The sequence below is a fragment of the Nerophis ophidion genome, linkage group LG13 (assembly GCF_033978795.1).
Source record: "Nerophis ophidion isolate RoL-2023_Sa linkage group LG13, RoL_Noph_v1.0, whole genome shotgun sequence".
NCBI classification, from domain to species: domain Eukaryota; kingdom Metazoa; phylum Chordata; class Actinopteri; order Syngnathiformes; family Syngnathidae; genus Nerophis; species Nerophis ophidion.
Genome location: NC_084623.1, coordinates 29,824,828 through 29,849,299, shown reverse-complemented (window position 1 = coordinate 29,849,299; position 24,472 = coordinate 29,824,828). Strand labels below are relative to the sequence as shown.

General features: G+C 41.0%; 1 protein-coding gene across 1 annotated transcript in view; it reads right to left on the bottom strand.

Moving 5' to 3' along the window:
* Positions 1-24,472, bottom strand: part of ngef (neuronal guanine nucleotide exchange factor) — a 135,800-nt gene that overhangs the window by 59,304 nt on the left and 52,024 nt on the right. Inside the window, exons 6-7 of the mRNA XM_061918740.1 lie at positions 16,470-16,630; positions 14,725-14,877 (exon numbers count right to left, since the gene is read on the bottom strand). Of these exons, the coding sequence (XP_061774724.1) occupies positions 14,725-14,877; positions 16,470-16,630 (314 nt within the window). The remainder of the gene's footprint in view (positions 1-14,724; positions 14,878-16,469; positions 16,631-24,472) is intronic.

The window sequence follows — 24,472 nt, the reverse complement described above, 5'->3', positions numbered from 1 at the left end:
TTATACGTAATATGTTGAAGAGGTTCATTTAGCCTACTGACGTGTATTTATAAATGGTTGATTTATACAGGCTAGTAAGGTCAAGTGTTGTACCTGACTAGTTTTCGCTACCTTGCTTCTGCAGCCTTCATCAGAGGTGTCACAAGATGTTAGCGTGACGTTGTCTGTGAGGGCAGGGGGGCACCCCCGCCCCGCCCTACCCCTGGCGCACACCAGGAGAGGCCACCATCCTACCACTTCAGGTGGGATGGTACAATCCATATAACACGTCACAGACAACGTCACGTTAACATCACGTGACACATCTGATGAAGGCTGCAGAAGCAAGCTAGCCGAAACTTGTCAACACATTTATGAGTATTTTTTTTCAGAATATTTTAAAAAATATATATTGTGTAGCATACAGTACTTGCAACGTTAAGATGAAATACTTGTGTATTGTTACTCAACAATATGGTAAGGCAGTATTTATTACGTAGGTGTGGAAGCAGATGGACCAGACATGTTCTCTTTCTCCTCGGGCCAATTTCACTGCGTATGCTGAGACACACCTGTAAGGTTCTTGTGCCTATTTTTGAAAGCCAGCTCATCCAGACCACTCCCTCTCTCATGTTCCCTCTCTTTATTCTTGGCTTTTCTCACTCTCACTGGGCAGCCTATGAAGTAGTATTATTATTATTCATCCATCCATTTTCTACCGCTTGTCCCTTTTGGGGTTATGGGCGGTGCTGGAGCCTATCGCAGCTGCATTCTTCATTATTATTATTAGTATATGTTTAGAATTTGACATTTTTTGAGTTTGTTTATTTTTGCATTAAAAATATTTTGTCAACCTGAATGAGTGTAAGACATTATTAGCACCAGCTATTACAGTCTGCATAGTTTGGTAATGTTCCTGTCACGTTGATCCTATAGTAACACCAATGTTTCTTCTACCATTTAAATAATAAGTAGCTGCATTGATATCGACATTCAACTAAAATCAGTTTTCTTATGGTGTAGGAGTCTGTTTACAGTACATGGCTACTGGCTACCAACATTTGTACACATCATAAACAAGTAAAGAGCTGGTTCAGAAATCTGACTTTTAAGTTTTAATATTGCTACAGTTCAAAATGAAATTGTTACACATTATTGTTGCTACAGAAGTAAATGTTAGAAACAACAATTAATATTGCAGTGAAGTTTGCCAACACTGCAAAGTACGAAGACAACAAAATAAAAAAAACAAAAAAACAAAACAATGTTGAATTATCCATTTTTGAAAATGTTTGTTAAAGTGAGGATTATTGTCTTTAAAAATACTGATATTTTAATACAGCAGATCAGCTGTTGCTTAGACTACATATATCCTCAGCTAATAGAGGTAAATAGATGGTATTATTGTGTATTATTTTGTTGGACTGATTAACAAAAAAAACTAAGAAACTAAACAAAAACAAGCTATTAGAGGTAGATAGATATAATGTAGACGTAAATGTACAGGACACCAAAATAAAGACTGATGTATTTACTCATTAAAGGTTAGGCTGAGTGAAAAGGTTTTGCCCACTATTTAGACAATTACGTCTTTAGTAGAAAATGCTGGCAGATCATGTTGAACACCCTGCCAAAAGAACAAAGAGAAAAGACGAGGCACTTAAGAAGTGTTAAAGACAGAGTGTATGGTATGCCAAGTAACAAGCACTACAGGTTTGTTTTAATCTCCACAATGTTCCACAGATACGTCATCACCTAGCTCAATAAAAACAAATATTTAATCACATCTCATTAGCTCCAATGATTTTCTGTCTAGGAATCAATCCAAAAGAAAACTGTCTATCTGGCTCAATAAAATATTTTTGTCCAATAGAGACAGAGTTGAGAGGTAATTTGCACTGATTTGTCTTCTTTTGTTCCTCAAAATTGTATAATGTCTTTTCTGACCCAACTCATTTTAGCACACACTGTGGAAGAATGTTTGGAACACTTTATTTCGTGTAATGAGACTTCACTTACTCCTCAGGTCAGAGGGCCATATCCATTTAGCTGTCCATTTATTCCATGTATTCTGTATAGTGTCACTAAAATAGTGGAGCCTATTGCATCTGATTGAGGGAGAGAAACAGAGTACACAATGGACTTATCACCTTGCTTAGGTTAGCTTAATCACAGGGTAATTTAGATAATTTTGATCAATAATCAGGCCTGCATCTGTATAAAGGTCAGCTATGAGAACCATTCCAATACCAATGGCACCTGGTTACATTCATATCTACAAATAGGAACATATGAGATAATTTTTATGCTGAATTTCCCCAATAACAGTTAATTTCGAATTTTCTCTGACCATTCGATGTGCTCCTTTATTCTTGCAGTGCGTGGGAACATTACACTCATTCAGGTAGGAGTGTTCCATGAAAAGCCAAATGTATTTTATATTCACAGGCAGTCACACCCTGCATAGTTGTCAAGAACAAAACAAACCTGCTCTTACAAGACAAGCCTAAGAAAGACCAACACTCTTGGTTGAGGCATACAGGTTACAACACTTTCTGTATTTTCTGTTACTATTTCGGACTTACTTTCTTTGTGTTTTTTTCATCCTGACACTTACAATTAACAAGAGACAGCAAGAAAAAAAAAACATAGGTTCTCTAAAATCCGGTATCCACTCAGATGGAGTCACCCCACACTTGACAATGAAAATGGGCTCATCTCATCCTGATCTCATGTTGTTCTTCACACCATACAAAAAAATCAGCCCACCATTAGAGTCCAATACTTCGACTTACTTGTGAAAGGCAACACTGGGCGACAGGCTACCCATGATCTGTTTCTGGTTGTCTTGTGTTTTGTTCCCAAATAGTTTCTTGAGTTGCACCTGTGTAATGCCCTGACCCGCCTTTCATCCAATCAGCTCTCTCCTTCCTTTTGTGTCTAGTCCAGTTGTATTGCGTTCTCTAATTAATCTGTGCCATCTGCGGGTTGGGGAGGAGATCTTGCCCCAAGTGGAGGAGTTCAAGTACCTCGGAGTCTTGTTCACGAGTGAGGGAAGAGTGGATCGTGAGACCGACAGGCGGATTGGTGCGGCATCTTCAGTAATGCGGACGCTGTATCGATTGGTTGTGGTGAAGAAGGAGCTGAGCCGGAAGGCAAAGGTCTCAATTTACCGCTCGATCTACATTCCCATCCTCACCTATGGACATGAGCTTTGGTACATGACCGAAACGACAAGATCACGGGTACAAGCGACCTAAATGAGTTTCCTCCGCCGGGTGGCGGGGCTCTCCCTTAGAGATAGGGTGAGAAGTTCTGCCATCCGAGAGGAGCTCAAAGTAAAGCCGCTGCTCCTCCACATCGAAAGGAGCCAGATGAGGTGGTTCGGGCATCTGGTCAGGATGCCACCCGAACGCCTCCCTAAGGAGGTGTTTCGGGCACGTCTGACCGGTAGGAAGCCACGGGGACGACCTAGGACACGTTGGGAAGACTATGTCTCCCGAATGGCGTGGGAACGCCTCGGGATCCCCTGGGAAGAGTTTGACAAAGACCCGACCTCAGATAAACGGAAGAAGATGGATGGATGGATGGAATTAGTCTGTGTATTTAATACTTAGTCATCAAAATGTCCTTTATGTTAAGTTTCGACATTTGACTCAATATTTTGTTTCGACATTTGACTCAATGTTTTTTCATGTTTCTACAATCATGTTTACGGGGACTTTTGCAAGTTCTCACAAACACTCCACCTATCTCACCAAAACTAAACCTTTCACTCACCTCCATGGATCCGTGCCAGTACTTTAGCCAGCCGTTCTACCCCCTTCTCGGATGAATGCCCTGCCTGCCTCACTCAGACCTCAAAAGCACTGAAAGACTATGAAACTCATCTCTTATTCTAAAGAACCGAACAGTTAGCAAACGACTTCTGTGTCAGGTGATATGCTTTTATTTTACAAAATGTTATGACGACGTGTGAGAAAAGCACATAAAAACCCTGTGCTGCTGCTAGTGGTAGCCAGCTGTTGTTGTTGACACGACCGCCGATACCAGGGATTGTAGTACCTCAAACAATGTCATTGCCGAGTTAATGATGAATTGACAGCTTCTAATGCTATAGTTTGACCACCAGTGTCGAAATAACTGATGCATCCTTGTGTGGGCTTTGTCTTATTTGAAAGCATAAAGCACTTGTGGGTGCAGAGTTGTGTTTGAGATGAAAGCCCAGGCAAAATTGTCTGATAATGTATTAAATGTAGGGATTGTTTGATTTGAATTCAAGGATCAGAGCTTTAAGAGCAATTTTTATGTTTTATTTATTTAGATATTTTTGTAAGAGCTACAACTGAGAAATGGTAAGTGCGGAATATTGGCATATATGGTATTCGGGGTACGGGGTGGGGTATAAAATAACAACAAGAACCAACCAGACTGAAAACGATGTCACAAAACTGAAAGAAAATCCAAACAGTGGATTTTGTAAACTGTTCCACCCCTTGCACCCATTCTCCTGTAACCCCTGTGACCCCCAGATTCATGTCTTTAGTATTTGTCATGGTTTCACGGGACTTTGGGTCCAGTCACTGCCAGTTCCGTCTGGGTGGCCAGTGTGAAAGGAACCTTTGCCTCCACCTATGCTTGGCATCTACATCGACTGGTCAGTCTGAGTTAGTTATTTCTGAACTTTCCTTCTCTCACCAGTACTTAATAACTCATCCAGTCCTTGTTCGAGCTGTAAGGCACCCCAAAGCCTTGTGGATAACTCCTTGAGTTCCTGTTCCGGCGCATGGCACCTGGCGTTCTCAGGCACGCCAACTGCGATTTTTTTTTTTTTTTGCCAACTTTAGTTAAGACTTGTATGACAAGGGAACTGCACTTTTTTGGGAATTTAGCCTATAATTCACAATCATTATGAAACCCATGGCGACGGATAGATTTTTTTACGATGCATTCTAACTCGTAAATGAATAGTCTGCTTACAGCGGAGCAAATGGGAGGTCCTCTATTCCACCCATAAAACCCAATAAATAACCATCTAAAAACTGCTTATGATACTTAATTTACATATTGTGATATTGTTTTTATAAGCACTAATGCAGACAAACTATTTATAGCAGCGACGTGATCACTATGTTTTCATTGACTGGTCTGTTGTTTCCTCGTTTCCCTGCTCCTTGGAAGTTTATTGTAGATCATAAACCATGCATCTCACCTGGAGAGAAGAGGGAGAGGATATAATCTGACATGTTGGTAAACTTTGGCATCCAATTTAGACTTAGGAGTGGTGAGAACGACACAAAAAATTCTGTTTTGTAAGACCTGTGTAACATGAATTCAAACTTATCACCTCATTAGTTCGTGCTAAGACAGGCTCGGTTGTTTCAGCCTTAATTTACCGGAATTGAATTTTGCTGTTTGAAGCAGTAAATTTTTCCACACTGTATTTTCATCACTCATTTTTTTTTACACAAATTACAAAAAAAAGTTTTCTGTTTTTTTAAACACAATGTTGTATACATTTAAATTTTTAAACACTTAATATTTATACATTTAATTTTTAACACAGCACAATTTAAGAGGATACAACAAGCCATTCTTACTGGCGTTAACAGTAAAATTGTGATGATTACCTGTTGTTTTGTGTGCTCACTCTCCTTGTCTCTCCCTCTCTCTCTCGTCTTCAGTGGGACAATCCACAGGTGGCACTGATTTTGGGCACACCGACCACTAATTACATCAAGGTTATTTAAGCTGAGTAGTGGCAGCTGGGAAGCGTCGGTTCCACATGCGTATTGCTCCTATTCATGAATACACGTACTTCTTTGCCACTGACTTTCTCCTGTCTACCGCCCTCAGAGGCTCCTTCCCGCTTTGAAACCAACGTCTCCCTCCTTTGTGTTTAGCACAGCTGTGTGTGAGCACCAGTTAAGTTGTTTTGTTGTGTGCTGTTTTTCCATAGTGTGCTTCCTCCCTCTCCACCATCGCCTTTTTAAATTCTTCCCTGGAATAAAGACTTTCAATTGCACGTTGGCCTCTTTTCCTGCATCTTGGGTTCCGCACCATACTAGATAGTAACATCTGGAACCGATCAGAGCAATGGAACCTGCGGAAAAAGACCCCAACAAGATGACTCTATGCAGTCAAGCCCAATGACTGGCTGGGCTGGAAGAACAGCTAAGGAACATGGGCATGGGTTTAAAGTTACAGTTAAAGTTAAAGTACCCATGATTGTCACACACACACTAGGTGTGGCGAAAATATTCTTTGCATTTAACCCATCACCCTTGATCACCCCTTGGGAGGTGAGGGGAGCTGAGCAGCAGCGGTGATCGCGCCCGAGAATCATTTTTGATGATTTAACACCCAATTCCAACCCTTGATGCTGAGTGTCAAGCAGGGAGGTAATGGGTCCCATTTTTATAGTCTTTGGTATGACTGGGCTGGGGTTTGAACTCACGACATACCAATCTCAGCGCGGACACTCTAACCACTAGGCCAGGATACCATGATGCAAAATCTGACGTCTCGCCTCAACACTCTGCTTGCTTGCTACCAGCCCAAACCTGGGGCGGATTATGGTGCTGCTGTCTAGGCGCCGGTCCAGGCTTCAGCCGCGCCTGTCATCTGCTCCCAACTATCCCGACCGGAGAGATTCTCGGGGGATACCGATGACGTATAGCAATTCCTCACCCAGTACGAGAACCACTTCAAGCTGCAAGCTGCGGTGAAGGTGGCATTTGTCATCTCTCACCTCTTGGCGCGAGCAGGAGCATGGGCTATGGCGGAGTGGAAATATAATACCGTCATCAGCTTGTCTTTTCTGGCGTTCTCCAAAGCGCTGTGCCAGATTTTCCAGCGACACCCTGGAAGGCAGCACGATCTCTTTTCAGGATGCATCACGCCCAGCTCAGAGTCTCTGATTATGCTCTCAAGTTTCGCACGACAGCAGTCGAGAGCGTTTGAAACTACTCTGCGCTCCTGGATGCTTTTTATTTCGGACTGGCAGAGGATATCCACAAAATAATGATCCCCCTGGCTTTCCGCACCATTCTGGAAGACCTAATCGAGCTCATTGACAAGCAGTTGGTAGAGGAGGAGTTCAAGTCACGACGAGGGAGCGCCGTAACAACAACCTGGAAGAGCCGTTCCAACACATACTTGCACTGCTCCTGTCGTACTTGGGTTAATTTGGCTGCTGAAACATAACCCTCAGATTGATTGGTCGCATTCTGCTATTCATAACTGGAGTGTTACATGTCACACTCACCATCTTTTCAAGGCTGCTCATCCCCACGCTGTTAACTGCACGCCACCGGCTGAAATCATTGACCTCGCTACAGATCCAGTTCAATATCATGATTTAAAGATGGTGTTTATGTTACAGCTCAGACTCCTGCTGCCGCCGCTCATCCATCTGTGCACTCCAGTGAGAGCGTTCTGCAATCAGTGCACCTGCCTGTGATAAGCGAGCTGCCTTCAAAAGACTGCACATCCTGCCACCCCAGACCAAAATATAATCTTCTAGTGTTGTCCCGTAAGCGATCATCCAGCTCTATGCAAACCTTGCTTCGCTCTCTGTGTTTTCCACCGTCGTGTTGTATGGTCTCGCGTTTTCCCTCGTCGTCCTTCCTGCAGTCTGCCTTTGTTCCAAGTGTTGAGCTGTGTGTCTCATCACTCCTCGTTTCTCCCCCTGCTTCCCGGACTGCCTCTTGTATCTCGACCTCCCGCTTGGACACGGACCTTGTCTGCCTAACCCTTATTTATTTGTCCGTTTCCTCATTCATCATTACGGTACCACACAGTAAACGTACACACTTGGATTTTTTCACACTCCATTTCCTTAGTTTAAGTATATTTAATATTGTGTTTTATTATATATATATTATGTGTGTGTGTGTATGTATACATATATATATATATATATATATATATATAAATATATATATATATATATATATATATATATATATATATATATATATATATATATATATCCATCCATCCATTTCTACCGCTTATTCCCTTTTGGGGTCGCGGGGGGCGCTGGCGCCTATCTCAGCTACAATCGGGCGGAAGGCGGGGTACACCCTGGACAAGTCGCCACCTCATATGAAATAAAAATCATAGAGCAACATTGCTTCCTAGTGGTATATTGTGCTTTCACAACTCCCTCATCTAACTAAAACAGTATATTCTGGCCAATTTATTGGGACCTGAAAGAACCATTTTTTTAATTTTTAATTTTCTTCTCTTTTGTCCCGCCCCCCAGTGACTTTCTGCCCCTTTCAGGATGTGTTTTTCTTTTACATCCGCCATGTAGAATTTTTCTAGCTCACCTCCTCAGCAATATCATGGACTGTTGAGCAGTGCGGTAGGGATGGAGGAATTTACTCGCCGCCTGCCGAGTAAATTCATCTTTACTGACTGTTCCTCTGTCAGCAGGAAGCGTTTGGCATCCGTTTTTGGAGGGGGGGGGGTGTAGTACTGGCGGCTGTCCTGGTGTGGTTTGCGGAGCTGCACCCAGCCACACTACCCCTGCCAGACTAATACCACCTGTCTTTCGTTTTTTCCAGGCGCAGCTCCCAGCCAAAGAGCCAGTCTCCCGGCTTCCCTCAAGCTAGCACCAGTCCCCAGGCGCCCCCCCAGCTAGCACCAGTCCCCAGGCTTCCCCCCGAGCTAGTACCAGTCCCCAGGCTGGCCCTCGTGTCTGCACCAGCTCCCAGACTGGCCTCGTGTCAACACCTGCTCCAAGGCTAGCACCTAAACCTGCTGCTCCAAGGCTAGTACCTGAACCTGCGGCTCCAAGACTAGCCCCAGTCGCAGCACCTCAGCCAGCAGTGCCGCCGGTATCAGAACCTCGGCCAGCAGCGCCGGCATCTGCACCTTGACCAGCAACACTGGCATCAGCACCTCAGCCAGCTTCTCAGCATGTGTCGTCCTCGACTGTGGCTCCGACGACATCATCCTCCTCGACTCTGGCTCTGACGACACGGTCCTCCATGACTCTGGCTCCAACGACATCGTCCTCCTCGTCTTTGGCGGGCCTTTTCACAACGCCACCAGCCTCATTGTCTCCTGCATTGTCGCACCAGTGACCTCTGGTTGGCCAGCCACACATGCGGCCAAGAGGCCCCTGCACGAGGTGCCCTCTGTGGCCAGAGCATGGAGGCATTCTGACATGATCCTCTTAGGCTGCTGTGGTTCTGGCGCCACTCGCATCCGCCTTCCCGATGGCCAAGAAGGTAGCCATTCCTTGGTCGTTTGCCTCGCCGGCCGCAGAGACAATCTTCTCCCCGCCGCCAGCCGACTCGTCCCCGATGATTTCGGGGACACTTGGGCCGACGACCTACCACCGGTTCTTCCCTCCACCCTCCCTTTACTTTTGTTCCTGTACTTTTTGTGGTTCGACTTGTAGGACATCTGGAAGCGGTCCATGAGGAAGGGTGTACTCCTCCCGCCATCGCTCATCCATCTGTGCGCTCCAAGGAGAGCACCGCGGGCCACGCCAACGGGCGTTCCCTCTTCGCTGCGGGCGTGCCTCCACACGGCTGCAGGAGATCTGCAATCAGCGTACCTGCCTGGGATGAACGAGCCACCTTCAAAAGACTGCACAACCTGCCATCCCGGGCCAGAATACAATCTTCTGTTGATGTGCCGTAAGCGATCATACAGCTCTATGCAAACCTTGCTTCGCTCTCTGTGTTTTACACCGTTGTGTTTGTATGGTCTCACGTTTTCCCTCGTCGTCCTTCCTGCAGTCTGCCTTTGTTCCACGTGTCGAGCTGTGCGTCTCGTCACTCCTCATTTCTCCCATTGCATCCCCGACTGCCTCTTGGATTTTGACCTCCTGCTTGGACATGAAACATCTCTGCCTAGCCCTTTTGGATTTGTCCGCTTCCTTACTCATCATTACGGTACCCCACAGCAATTAATTCCTACACATAGTTTTACACCATACACACTCTTGGATTTTGTCACACTCCATTTCCTTAGTTAAAGTATATTCAATTTATATATATATATACATATATATACATATATATATATATATATATATATATATACACATATATATATGTATATATATATATATACATATATATATATATATGTATATATATATATATATATATATATATATATATATATATATATATATATATATATATAAATAAATGGGTTGTACTTGTATAGCGCTTTTCTACCTACAGGTACTTAAAGCGCTTTGACACTACTTCCACATTTACCCATTCACACACGTATTCACACACTGATGGAGGGAGCTGCCATGCAAGGCGCTAACCAGCACCCATCAGGAGTAAGGGTGAAGTGTCTTGCTCATATATATATATATATATATATATATATATATATATATATATATATATATATATATATATATATATATATATATATATATATATAATAAAATCAGAGAGCAATATTGCCCCCGAGAGGTATTGTGCTGTCACAACTCCCTCCTCTAACCATAACAGTTTAGCAAGGAAAAGGCATTGTCACCCCCCCTCAACGACCATATGATTGGGCATTAACCTCTTGTCAGGTTCCCTATTATCTTCCTCCCGTCTGTACAATGTGTCCAAGAATGAGCATAAGGCGGTGGAGGAAAATATTTCATCTTCCTTAGCAGCTGGTATTATTCGCCCCTTGTCGGCACCTGGAGCTGACGTTTTTTTCTTTATTGAAAGGACAAATCACCTCGCCTATGCATTGACAATCACGCCCTCAATCAAACTACAGTCAACAATATGTACCCTCGCCCCCCCTCGTGGACGACGCATTTACACCATTCAAATCTGCTAGGTTTTACACAAAACCCAACCTTCGGAACGCGTATATCTTGTCCAGATCCGCGAGGGTCATGATTGGAAGACAGTGTTTAACACTCCATTGGGACATTTCAAATATTTGGTCATGCCCTTTGGACTGACAAATGCTCCCGCAGTAATACAATTTTTGGGGACATGGATCGATTTCTTTTTGTGTATTTGGATGACATTTAGATTTTTCTTCCAACTGAGAGGAACATATCCAGCGGTTCTCCAGCGGCTACTAGAAAATAAACTGTAAAAGCTGAGAAATACTCATTCTATGCTACGTCAATTTTGTTTCTAGGGTTCGTAGTAGAAAAAGGCCATCTTAGAGCATAATTAGGTAATTGGCAAAAAGGAACTACTGGCTGTCGTCCTGAACCTTAAGGAGTGGAGGCACTGGCTGGAGGGGCTGAACTCCACTGTTCATCATTATAAATAAATAAATGGGTTGTACTTGTATAGCGCTTTTCTACCTTCAAGGTACTCAAAGCACTTTGACACTACTTCCACATTTACCCATTCACACACACATTCACACACTGATGGAGGGAGCTGCCATGCAAGGCGCCAACCAGCACCCATCAGGAGCAAGGGTGAAGTGTCTTGCTCAGGACACAACGGACGTGACGATTCAAACAGATCACAAGAACCTGGCTTATCGCCATTCAGCTCAAATACTCAACTCACGTCAAGCCAGGTGGGCATTATTCTTCACACATTTCAACTTCACCAAAACTTTCCGCCATGGGATCTCAGAACCTCCAGCCGGATAAATATAATTTTGATTTTAAAAAATCTATATTTACCGATCTTGAACAGTTTAAGTATCAGTATTGATATGACCAATACTGCTCTATTGGAGCAATACTCAAATGTGTAGTATTACCCAAAACTAATGTAAAGTATTGAAAAACAGAAGAACAAGTGTGTTACATTTGAGCAATTAACACAAAATTATTATACACATTTTTTGATAAAATAATACAGCAGGAAATGACAATACAATATTTTTGTTGTGCGCAAAATGTTATATTTTTGCTTATTTTTTGTTTTTCATTGTGTTTTACTTTGAACTGTATGCAGATTTTTTCCAAGATGGCGCCACTGTAGTGTCTGCGGTTGGGCAGGAGCTTTGTTTTCCTGATGTTTCCCTCTTGTTTTCACATGATTTTTTTGCCATCTGGTTTGGGACCTTTTGGGACTGTGTGACAAGAGGTGTCTCTTTCGTGACTTCTGCGGTGCTTTTTTGTGAACTTCTGTATCTGCCTCCCGGGAGCCTTTTGGCCATGGAGACCAGCTGCTGGGTTTCTGTCACACCAGAGTCCGTTTGGAGAGACTGGAGGAGAAGAAATGCAAATGAAGAGACAGGGCTGCGGAGCTGGTGCTGAGCGCCATGGCGGACTAACTTCACAGTGTCTTGGCTGAATGAGCAGGTATCGGACACCCCGATCTCCTGAGACGTATCCTCACTCATCCATGCGTACTGGACACTGGCCAAAAGTTGGTGGGTGGCCAAGGGTGGAATCGGCTCTCTTGGTTGTTTTGTTGGGTCTGCTCCTGTCTCTGGCCATGCTCCCCCCACCGCAGCAGACGATGGCGTGGAACACCGCAGAGGCCACCACAGTGTATATATATATTTTTTGTTTGTTTGTTTTTTATTCACTTTTGTGGCTGTGTGTAGAAGTGGCTGGTTGCATCAGCTCTGCTCTTTTAATGTCTTTAATGTCCTTTGTTTTATTTGATTTTTCCCCCTTACACACATGTTCATGTGTGCTATTGCTATGGGTTTTTTTTCTTCCTTGGCCACAGTCTGGACCCCCCTTACAGGGGCCAAGGTTTAGACATTTTTTTTTTTTCTCACCCTTTCCCTCTAATTTATTTCATGTGCTCTGTGTTCTTTGAAATTTCTCTCTGCAACTACATACTGTCTCGGTTGTGGGATAAATAAAGTACTTTATATCCTATTCTATCATATCCAGCCATTTTCTACCGTGTGTCCAAACCTACCGTAACATATACTTTAACCCTATACCATACAATACACATGTCATTTCAATAACTGTTTCATCAAAATCTATCATTTAGGCAATTCATCCATGGTAAATCTGGACACATTGTTTAATTCAACAGCATTAAAAAGTGTCTACAAGCGAGTCTGAGTTGCTTTTACTTCCCCTCTAACCCTTGTTTGTCTTTGTCCCTCTTAATTGTCTGATATCACTCCTTCTTCCTTGTCGGTTGTTTTGATTTTATTTTTATATCTCTCTATATTCGGAGAAGTGTCACTATGTGTATGTCATGTATATGTCACAACCACAATAACAATGTAGCTCAAGCAAAGTTTCCTAATCTATTTATGTGTCAAAAAGAGTCACAATGCAGAGTCGCAATTCTCGGGATGTAACACATTTCATGTCACAGTTCTGAGGTATGGCCATTGCTTGCAACCTGCAAGCTTTCTGACATGATGCTGAAAATGTAGTAAAAGACAATGATAATATGATGACACAGCAAATTGAACATAAACAAGATTTTTTCTAGACATCATATATGACTCCGGAAAAGCTTGCATGCTGCTATTGTCAATCTAACGGCATCATTTGATTCTGTTTTTTCTCTCCAAGAGGGAAGTTGAGTGTTTTTTCCACTCAAGAGGGACATTTAGTGTTTTTCCCAAACAGGAGAGGAGTTTGGCGCCCATTTTGCCTCCAAAAAAAGAGTACTTTAGCAAGTTTTGGCTACCAATTTCCACAATTGGGTTTGACATTGTCATCTGTATGTGACAAAACAAACTGGTTTTATTTTGTGATCACCAAAAAGCATCCCTTATATGTTAAAGTTGTTCATGAACATTTTTTTCCAGATGTGCGAAACGGAAGTAAGTAAAGTGCTAAAATAGGTACCTTTTTAATACACTTTAACATTTCATGTAACAAAATACAATCACAGAAAACATAAAAACAAAAGCCAAAAAAACTTACAATTTCAGAAAACTAATTAACAAAACCACGATAAACATTTTGAATTTATTCACCCATTCATTCTTTCATTCTCAAAATAATCGTACTAATCTCATTGTATGGAACAAAACTTACTTCAACAATTACTTATTTATTTTTATTGTGATTACTTATGGAGTATATTGTGAAGACATTGAGAACAGGAAGTGAACAAAAGTTTTAGCAACTCTTATATAAAAGAAAAGGGGTAGGATTAAATAAACTCTGCTTCTTCCTACTCCTTTTCGAACATGTTGAAAAGAGAAACTGGAAATTGTGATGTATCATGTTGTATGCTTGCATGTTCGAAATAAACTCAAACTCAACTCAACTTAACTCAAGTCAAAATACAAAACACTTCAAAATTTCAGAAAACAAAAAAACATAAGGGACCATTCCAAAATTACAGATTGACAGCTATATCAGCCATTGGCTGAGTCTTGACATTTTCATTTGGGCTGTGCGGATATGAACAAAATGATTGGCTGACTTGGCTGTCAATCTGTAATTTTGGGACATTCCCCTTCCGGTTTATGAAATTACAAGTTGTTTTGGCTTTTGTTTTTGTGTTTTCTGAAATTGTAAAGTGTTTTGTATTTTGTGTTTTCTGAAATTGAAAAGTGTTTTGTATGTTGTTTTTGTGTTTTCTGAAATTCAAAAGTGTCTTATCTTTAGTTTTTGTGTTTTATTTTTAATTGTGAATTATTTAGTTGTTTGTTCATCTGAAAGGTGTGTAGCAGATGAACTGTCCCATATGGCCCAGTTCTAAAAGTTCAATATAACAGATAGATAATAAAACCACTGGCGGTACTCAGAGAATTCATCTGTGGTAGCAGATGAACTGTCCCATATGGCCCAGTTTCAAAAGTTCAATGTAACAGATGAATAATAAAACCACTGGCGGTACTCACAGAATTCGTCTGTAGTTTTTCTCCTGGTAGACTTGGTTAATGACGTATTGGATGAAGACGTTGAAATGCTCAACAGCATGGTGATGAATAATGTCACATACATCCGAAATCAAAATAGACTCCTCAATTCTGTGTTCGAGATCCATCAGGAACCTAGGTAGATTAAGAAATCTTATTAAGGGATCACAAAGCAAAATCATTTTTACTGGAATACAAACCCCGTTTCCATATGAGTTGGGAAATTGTGTTAGATGTAAATATAAACGGAATACAATGATTTGCAAATCCTTTTCAACCCATATTCAGTTGAATATGCTACAAAGACAACATATTTGATTTTTTTTGTGCAAATAATCATTAATTTTAGAATTTGATGCCAGCAACACGTGACAGAGAAGTTGGGAAAAGTGGCAATAAATACTGATAAAGTTGAGGAATGCTCATCAAACACTTATATGGAACATCCCACAGGTGTGCAGGCTAATTGGGAACAGTTGGGTGCCATGATTGGGTATAAAAGCAGCTTCCATGAAATGCTCAGTAATTCACAAATAAGGATGGGGTGAGGGTCACCACTTTGTAAGCAAATTGTCGAACAGTTTTAAAACAACATTTCTCAACAAACTTTTGTAAGGAATTTAGGGATTTTACTATCTACGGTCCGCAAAATCATCAAAAGGTTCATAGAATCACTGCACTTAAGCGATGATATTACGGACCTTTGATCCCTCAGGCAGTACTGCATCAAAAACCGACATCAGCGGGCTCAGAAACACTTCATAAAACCACTGTCAGTAACTACAGTTGGTCGCTACATCTGTAAATGCAAGTTAAAACTGTACTATGCAAAGCCAAACCCATTTATCAACAACACCCTGGAACGCCGCCGGTTTGGCTGGGCCCGATCTCACCTAAGATGGACTTATGCAAAGTGGAAAAGGTGTTCTGTGGTCTGACGAGTCCACATTTAAAATTATATTTGGAAACAGAGGACGTGGTGTCCTCCAGAACAAAGAGGAAAATAACTATTCGGATTGTTATATGCGCAAAGTTCAAAAGCCAGCATGTGTGATGGTGTGGGGGTGTATTTGTGCCCAAGGCATGGGTAACTTACACATCTGTGAAGGCACTATTAATGCTTTAAGGGCCATACAGGTTTTGAAGCAACATATGTTGTCATCCAAGCATTGTTATCATGGACGCCCCTGCTTATTTCAGCAAGACAATGCCAAGCCACATGTTACAACAGCGTGGCTTTGTAGTAGACCTGTCTCCCATAGAAAATGTGTGGCGAATTATGAAGCGTAAAATACAACAGTGGAGACCCCGGACTGTTGAACGACTGAAGCTCTACATAAAACAAGAATGGGAACGAATTCCACTTTCAGAGCTTCAAAAATTAGTTTCCTCAGTTCCCAATTGTTGATGGAGTGTTGTTAAAAGAAAAGGTGATGTAACACAGTGGTGAACATGCCCTTTCCCAACTACTTTGGCACGTATTGCAGCCATGAAATTCTAAGTTAATTATTATTTGCTAAAAAAAAAGAAAGTTTATGAATTTGAACATCAAATATATTGTATTTGTAGCGTATTCAATTGAATATGGGTTGAAAAGGATTTGTAAATCATTGTATTCCGTTTATATTTACATCTTACACAATTTCCAAACTCATATGGAAATGGGGTTTGTAGTTCAGGCCGTAAAGGAATGATGTATGTGTAGTGATGAACAAAAGTTGTCCTACCGTTCACTGGCTTTCATGACTTCCTCAATGTTGGAGAATAGAAAGTGCATATCAGATTGACTAAGAATGTTTATCAAATCTGAGTTACGAAGGAAGTGAGTTTCTAGAATCTCCAAACTCTTGTAGTACGATGCCTCCGAAGTAATAAGCTCAAACATTGCCTGGACAGAAAAAGGAAATTAAAAGTAGACATAATAAAAATGACCAGTGATAATTATACAGGCATAAATAGTTGATAGTAGAATGAAACAGAGCATGATCTCTCTCTGTCTCTCTCTCTCTCTGTCTCTCTGTCTCTCTGTCTCTCTCTCTCTCTCTCTCTCTCTCTCTGTCTCTCTCTCTCTCTCTCTCTCTTTTTCTCTCTCTCTCTCTTTTTCTCTGAGTGGCCTTCTTGTGATACAATAGACATGAAATATCCAGGACTTATGTAGAACAAAAATATACTGTAAACACATCACTGCTTTTGCTCCACTTTTTCCTGAGTTGATCTCAAATATCTAAAACTTTTACTATTTACATGGAAGACCTATTCCTCTCAAATATTGTTCACAAATGTGTCTAAATCTGTCATATTGAGCATTTTTTCTTTGCCAAAATCATCCACATTCCACCTCACAGGTGTAGCATAACAAGATGCTGATTAGACAGCATGATTTTTGCACATATGTGCCTTAGGCTGCCCACAATAAAAGGCAACTCTGAAATGTGCATTTTTATCACACAGCACAGTGCCACGGATGTTTTAACTTGGTGGATGAAAGGGTAGCCTACCTCCGCCTCTGGGTGGGGGGACAGTTCCTGACCGTCATTTGTGCTTGTGCACCAAACAGCATATCAGAGTATCCACCTTTTTTGGAGTCCCTAGAGGAAGTACTGGATATTGTTCCCTCTGGTGATTCCTTTGCTCTATTGGGGGCCTTCAACGCTCACTTTGGCAACGGCAGTGCAACCAGAAGAGGTGTGATTGGGAAAAACGGCCGCCCTGATCTGAACCACAGTGGCATTTTTTTACCGGAGCATTGGTGAGGGATGCTGTCAAGCTGAAGAAAGACTCATGCCGGGTCTTTTTGGCTCATGGTACATCGACAGGCGGATCGGTGTAGCCTCTGCAGTGATGCGCACCCTCTATCAGTCGGTCATAGTGAAGAGCTAAGCCAAAAGGGTAAGCTTTCAATTTACCAGTCGATCTACGTCCCTATCCTCATGAGCTTTGGGTTATGACCGAAAGAGTTTTAAAGAATTTGGCAGAACATCCAACTGGCCTCAAAACCTCAAACCACGTTTAACCATACCAGCCCAGGACTTCCACAATCAGCAGGTGCACCTCCATGATAATCTGAGTCCAGCCACATGGACAGCTGCTGCAACAATTGGTTTGCATTACCAAATAATTCCTGCACAAACTGTGAAAAATTGTCTTAGGGAAGCTCATCTGCATGCTTGCCGTCCTCGTTGCAGTCTCAACCTGACTGTAATTCATTGTTGTAACTGACTTGAGTGGGCAAATGCTCACAATTAATGGCTTCTAGCACGTTGAAGATCTATTCTCTTCATGAATAAATCACAGTTTTCACTGTTCAGGGCAGACAGCATATGTGTCGCCGTGTGGGGGAGCAGTTTGCTGATGTCAATGTTGTGAATCAAGTGGCCCATGGTGGGCAGGGGATTATGGTATGGGCAGACGTATGTTATGGACAAACGCAAGTGCATTTTATTGTTGCCATTTTGAAAGCACAGAGATATCGTGATGAAATCCTGAGGCACATTGTTATGCCATTCACCCGAGACCATTACCTCACGTTGCAACATGAGGTAATGGTCTCATGACCCCATTTTGCAAGGATCTGTACACAATTTCTGGAAGATGGAATCATCCCAGTTCTTGCCTGGCCAGCTTACTCACCAGACATGTCACCCATTTAGCATGTTTGGGATGCTGTGGATTGACGTATACAACAGCGTGTTCCAGTTCCTGCCAATATCCAGCAACTTCCCACAACCATTGAAGAGAAGTGGACCCAGGGGCGTCGCCAGACAGATTTCACTGGGGCACGTGCCCCAGTGTTGATCTGCAGTGCCCCAGTAAAAATTTCACCAATAAAAAAAACGCTTCAGAGTTTTAAGTCTACATAACATAGACAACAGCGCGCATACTACTTAGTATGGGGGTAATTGATTGCTACTGTATTCACTCCACTTAACAATGAGCACATGGCTAATTAATATGGTAATTTATTCACGTGTGGATCGAGACTTCAGTTGAAAGAGAGAGAGAGAGAGAGAGAGAGAAAGAGAGGGAGAGAGAGAGAGAGAGAGAGAGAGAGAGAGAGAGAGAGAGAGGGAGAGAGGGGATGCGAATCATGGCTGAGGTAGGTAACGTTAGCCAACAACAATTTGTTAATTATATTATTTGGATTTTGATTTGACTCAAACTGTAACTCCTAGATGGATATCAGAAAGTTATTTGCCCGCAGCAGGAAAGAAGCAGTGAGGAATGAGAGATGTAAGTGAAGTCCTAGCTAGCTAGGCAACATCATTGTCTTAAGTCAATGCTAAGTTAGCTAACGTTATTCCTTGTATCAAGACAAATATATTCATTTGCTGTACGAGCTGTTGGGGGAATTTCCAATGAACATGAAACATAATGTTGGTTATTGTCTGCTGGTTCTGCTCAGGACCTCTGCATCAATGATGATTTGGAGTAAACATGTGTGAGTTGAGTGCTTCTCAAATGGTTTATCTTCAGGAAGAAAGACATTTTTCCACATCATCAAGTCGTGAGCCAAATTTTTAAATCATTCAAGTTTATTTCACAGAAAAATAGCACAGTAGACTTGTCTGTTTAATTGGTTTGTCTTTGACTAAAATAATCTTGTTTTGTCACCAGAAAAATGGCTACAGCTAAAGCATCTGGTTTTGTTTCTAGAAAAAATAGTAACATTTCTGTATTTGTTTTCAGAAAGATGGCTGAAAATATCGGGTTTTGTTGCCCCATTTAGATTTTTTAAAAATATATTTCCATGACTGTCCTGAGTCCTCCTCCAACTTGTTAGTCGGTTTGCCTTTTGCTAAAATACTCACTAATAGTCATTAGAAAAATGGCTAAAAATATTTGGTTTTGTTGCCACAATTTGATTTTTTTCTCCCTAAACTTTTTTTTTTTTCATGCACACATCTGACTGCGACTCACTGAAAATGACACACAATCCACTTTTATGTCACAACCCAGCAGTTGGGAACCACTGGTCAACTGTATAACAGTTACTGTAATATTTCCATGTCTGTCCAGAGTGATTGACCACTTCGCAAAAATGAAAACGAGACGTTACAGTTTACTTCTCAGAAAATGATTCACTGAACAGACACACAACAGTTGTTCATTTATTCTACTACTGTGGCTTTATTGTTTTCTATATATTTTATAGTTTTGTGTATCTGAAATAAGATTAACCACATTGCCATAAATGGAAATTAAATAATATAAAAGAACCCAGAGATGTAGGGGTGCTTTATTTTTTGTTTTACTTTTGTAGATGTTAAATTTGCAGATGACTACTGAAATATATATTTCAAAAAGATTAATTGCTCTTCCTTTTTGCTTTTACCAGTAGCAGTTTAGAAGTCTGGAGTAAAAAAGTGCACAAGTAGGTCAAATGCATTAGTTAATTTCAGGTGGTTATTCAAAGATCCATACAACATAATCTGATATGATTTCATAGTTTAAAGCACTATTTATGTATTTTTTTATGATAAATAAGTGCTAAAAATGTTTTTGCTTGCGCGCTTTGCACGCTCACATGAATTATTTGTGCCCCAGGTGTGCTCCAGTACATTATTAGGTCTAGTGACGCCCCTGAGTGGACCAACCAGCCACAATTAACAAACCTAATCAACTCTATGCAAAGAAGATGTGTTGCACTGCGCGAGGCAAATGGTAGTCACACCAAATAATGACTGTTTTTTTGCCCCCCGACCCCAATAAATCCGAACTGCATGTTTCAGAATGGCCTTTTATTGCGGGCAGCCAAAAGCCTACCTGTGCAATAATCATGCTGTTTAATCAGTACCTTAATATGCCACAACTTTGAGGTGGAAGGGGTTAACTTGGCAAATAAGAAGTGCTCATTAACACAGATTTAGGCAGATTTGTGAACAATATTTGAGAGGAATAGGTGTTTTGTATGTATAGTTAATGTTTTTCATATGTGAGTTCAACTCATGAGAAATGGGAGCAAAGACAAGAGTTGCGTTTATAGCTTTATTCAGTATATTAGAGCCTAATAGACATAATACATCGAATTGTGCCTTATGTGCGTTTAAAAAAAAGTATTTAATCCCTTACTTTGTATCCCCTTACAAATACATGAACAGTTGATCTCTGTTGGTATCTTTATTTTAGAAGAGGGATACAGACTATCCATAAATTAATAAATTAATAAAAAATATGATCGAAGGTAGGTAATGAAATACCCTCACTCAATCACATACAAATTAATTTTATAAACTTTATTTAATCATGTTTTCTTTTAAATTGTATCTCTCTGGCAAATATTCCAAAACAATTCTGGACTGGTCATATTTTGTAAGGGGTTAGAGTGTTTGCACTATTTAATTCTCCTACTTCAACTATATGGTGTCCTCAGAAAGAAATGTGGATGGATCGAATTGTGAGATTAAGGGCAAAAAAAATATTGCATTGGAATAAATAGTTGTACATGTGGTAATATATGCTTACGTCAAAATTGGCATCTGTTTCTCTGATTTATATTTTTGAATATTTTTTCCAAATAATCACTTATATTATTACCAAAATAGTGCCGTAATTTCTGGGCTATAGGACGCACCTGTTTATTTTATCCACACCCACCTAAATTTGGGATGACTTCTATTTAGAACATCTACAGTATGGTTACTGTACATCATTTTAACTTGTCAGTGTTTTTCATCCCACTATTTAAATTGTTATATTTATTAAACAAGTAAAAGTTTTACTAACCCTTTAATATTCAGTCACTTGGCACTTATCACTTGGCACCCACTTCTGGGTTTGTGCAATATTGTGCGTTGCTGTTATTTTAAGGTTTGGTTTTATTTAGCAGTGTATTCCCCTAAGGATGCAATGTGTTTTTTTAATGTGCAAATGTTTATGGTTTTACACTATTTAAGTATTTTTTAGTAGTATTGGTGTTTAACTTTTGCCTTTTAATTACCGGGGGCCTGATTTACTAAAGATCTGTGTGTATTCATTAATATGCAACATTTATGCTGATCGTCAAAACGCCCACAATACTTGGACGACACAATGCAAATATAATAATTTAGCACACGTAATCAACACTCATCACCGTTTTGCAAACACTAATTTGCGTTTTATTTAGTATGTTTCAGAAGGACGTGCAAACTGGCACAGATGGAAACGACTGCAGGATCAGTGTTTACGCTGCACGGACAGACGATAGACAGACGAGACTCCTCCATCCTATGTGTCAACATTTTGGACAGTCAAAAATAAAAATAATTAGATCTTCTATCCAGCAATTTCCTTTTATAATTGTATTGCTGCTGGATGACTTAAGGGGTTGATTGAACAAATTCAATTGATCCATTTTGATGTCTGCTGGCGTTTTTTAAAAGTAGTTAGTTTTTATTTGGGGAATATATTACTATAATCATCTCTTACATCAGGGGTCGGCAACCTTTACCACTCAAAGAGCCATTTTGACTCGTTTCACAAAATGAGGAAGACAATGGGAGCCGCAACTATTCTCGCCAGTATCTGCTAGTGGTCACCCAGATGACAAGAATAAGGGCATGCTATGAAGCCATTGCCTTAAACACCTTCTACAACATGTACAAACTGCTTGCCAGTCCAGCAACATGTTGTGAGAGGCTTCCGCAGATGCACGCACACGACTGGAAGGCATACTGGGTGACACAGCGTACGCTGACGGTTGTGATATAAACAACTTTAACACTCTACTACTACTAATATGCGCCACATTGTGAACCCACACAAAAGAAGAATGACAAACACATTTCGGGAGAAAATCCTCACAGTAACACAACATAAATGCAACACAACAAATACCCAGAAACCTTTGCATCCATGACACTTCCTGACTATGTTATACACCCCGCGAGCACCAAACCCCGCCCACCTCAACCACGCAGGGAGTGGGGGTGGGGGGGTGGGGCTGGTGGTGCTCGCGGGGTGTATAGCATAGTCAGGAAGTCTCATGGATGCAAAGGTTTCTGGGTATTTGTTGTGTTGCATTTATGTTGTGTTACTGTGAGGATTTTCTCCCGAAATGTGTTTGTCATTCTTCTTTTGTGTGGGTTCAGAATGTGGCGCATATTAGTAGGAGTGTTAAAGTTGTTTATATCACAACCGTCAGTGTACTCTGTGTCACCCAGTATGCCTTGCAATCTCATACATGTGCCGATAGAAGCAGCGAAATGCATGTGTGCGGTCGGCACGCAAATAGCATCCCGTGAATGGCGGGCATGATGACGTTCAAGAGGACGTTAAGAGTAATATCATCACGGCAAGCCCTTAACATTGTAGTCCGAGTGAAAATTGGAGAACGTTGACTCCGGGTGATGTCCGGGAGAGGCATTGAATTCCCGAATTTCCCCGCAACAATCTGGGGGTCGGCGATTGTGCAGAGTTGCATGCGGCTCCGGAGCCGTGGGTTGCAGACCCCTGTCCTACATGAAAAGACAACTTTCATTATGCATTTTCTTGTGTTTGAGTCATTCCAGACACAAGAATGCGCTGGTGATGCGATCCATAGCCTCGTGCACAGATTTAAGTGTCAGTGAGCATGATTTTGTTGTTTGGAATGTAATTCAGAAAAGGTGACACATATTATAAATGTGTGCAGCTGGTTCAACACATTACAAGCATGATAACATGAATGTGCAAAAAATTATTGCTTGTCTACGTGGTAAAAGCCCTGTACCCACGCAAAATTTAAATAAGATGGTCTGCACCACTTTTCAATTGCACACACAGTGTCAGAAGATCACACCTACAACAGTGCAAGCTATTTTGTTTTTTGCACAAGCTGTTTAGTCTGTGTTATTTGGATCTTAGTCAATCCGTGCCTTGTGTTTTTATGTCAAAATAAGAGTAGAAAACTAAAGTTAAGTTGTAGTGTAGTGTGAGCTGATTTTAGTACCCTCACCAACTCAAAACTACGACACAAATATGTTTCCATTTAATATTGTTTTAACGACACGCAATTGGCCACCCCATTCCTCGTCGGACATAAGTCACACGGCGCTAATGCAAGCTAGAAGGCGGACATGCGCATTCAGTGAAAGGACAACGTAACAAACACACAGTTTGAAAGACAATCATGATTTTTACTCACAGGAACAGAAGCACTGCAACAATATTGTCTATTTTAATTCTATAATTAATTTTCTATTATTTCTATAATTTATTTCATTAATATATCTCCTGCATTCCTCTGTCAATATTGGGGACCCTAAAGTGGGTGGGGCACCATGGCTTTAGCCTACGGGGCAGCGCAGTGTTCATTTTTCTCTTCCTCTTCTGCCTATGCACTACAACCACTGAAGTCGTCTTCTTTGGTGTGCGGTGGTCTGCTCTTTTGTGGCCGGTAAAATCTATAAACTAGTCTGCAACATCGTATAAAGCGCAGGGTTTGAAGCGGCTTGTATACCTATCCTGGTAACACTAGATATTTATTGTAATGCCAAAGGTAAATACAAATCAATAACAAAATAATATTAAAAAAACTGACTTAAATGGTATGGAAAACTGATCAACAAAATGTGTTACGAGTAGGTTTGTATCCATGTTCAGTCAACCTTTTACCGGGCAAACTCCCCAACTCCCCGCCCCCTCAAAATGGACATTTTTATTTGACATTATAATATTTTTAAAAGGGTGGTCTTCATTTTTTCGGTGATACAAGGTTATGAACACACTCCAATAAAATATTAATGATGTACAAAAATAAAACAAGAACTAA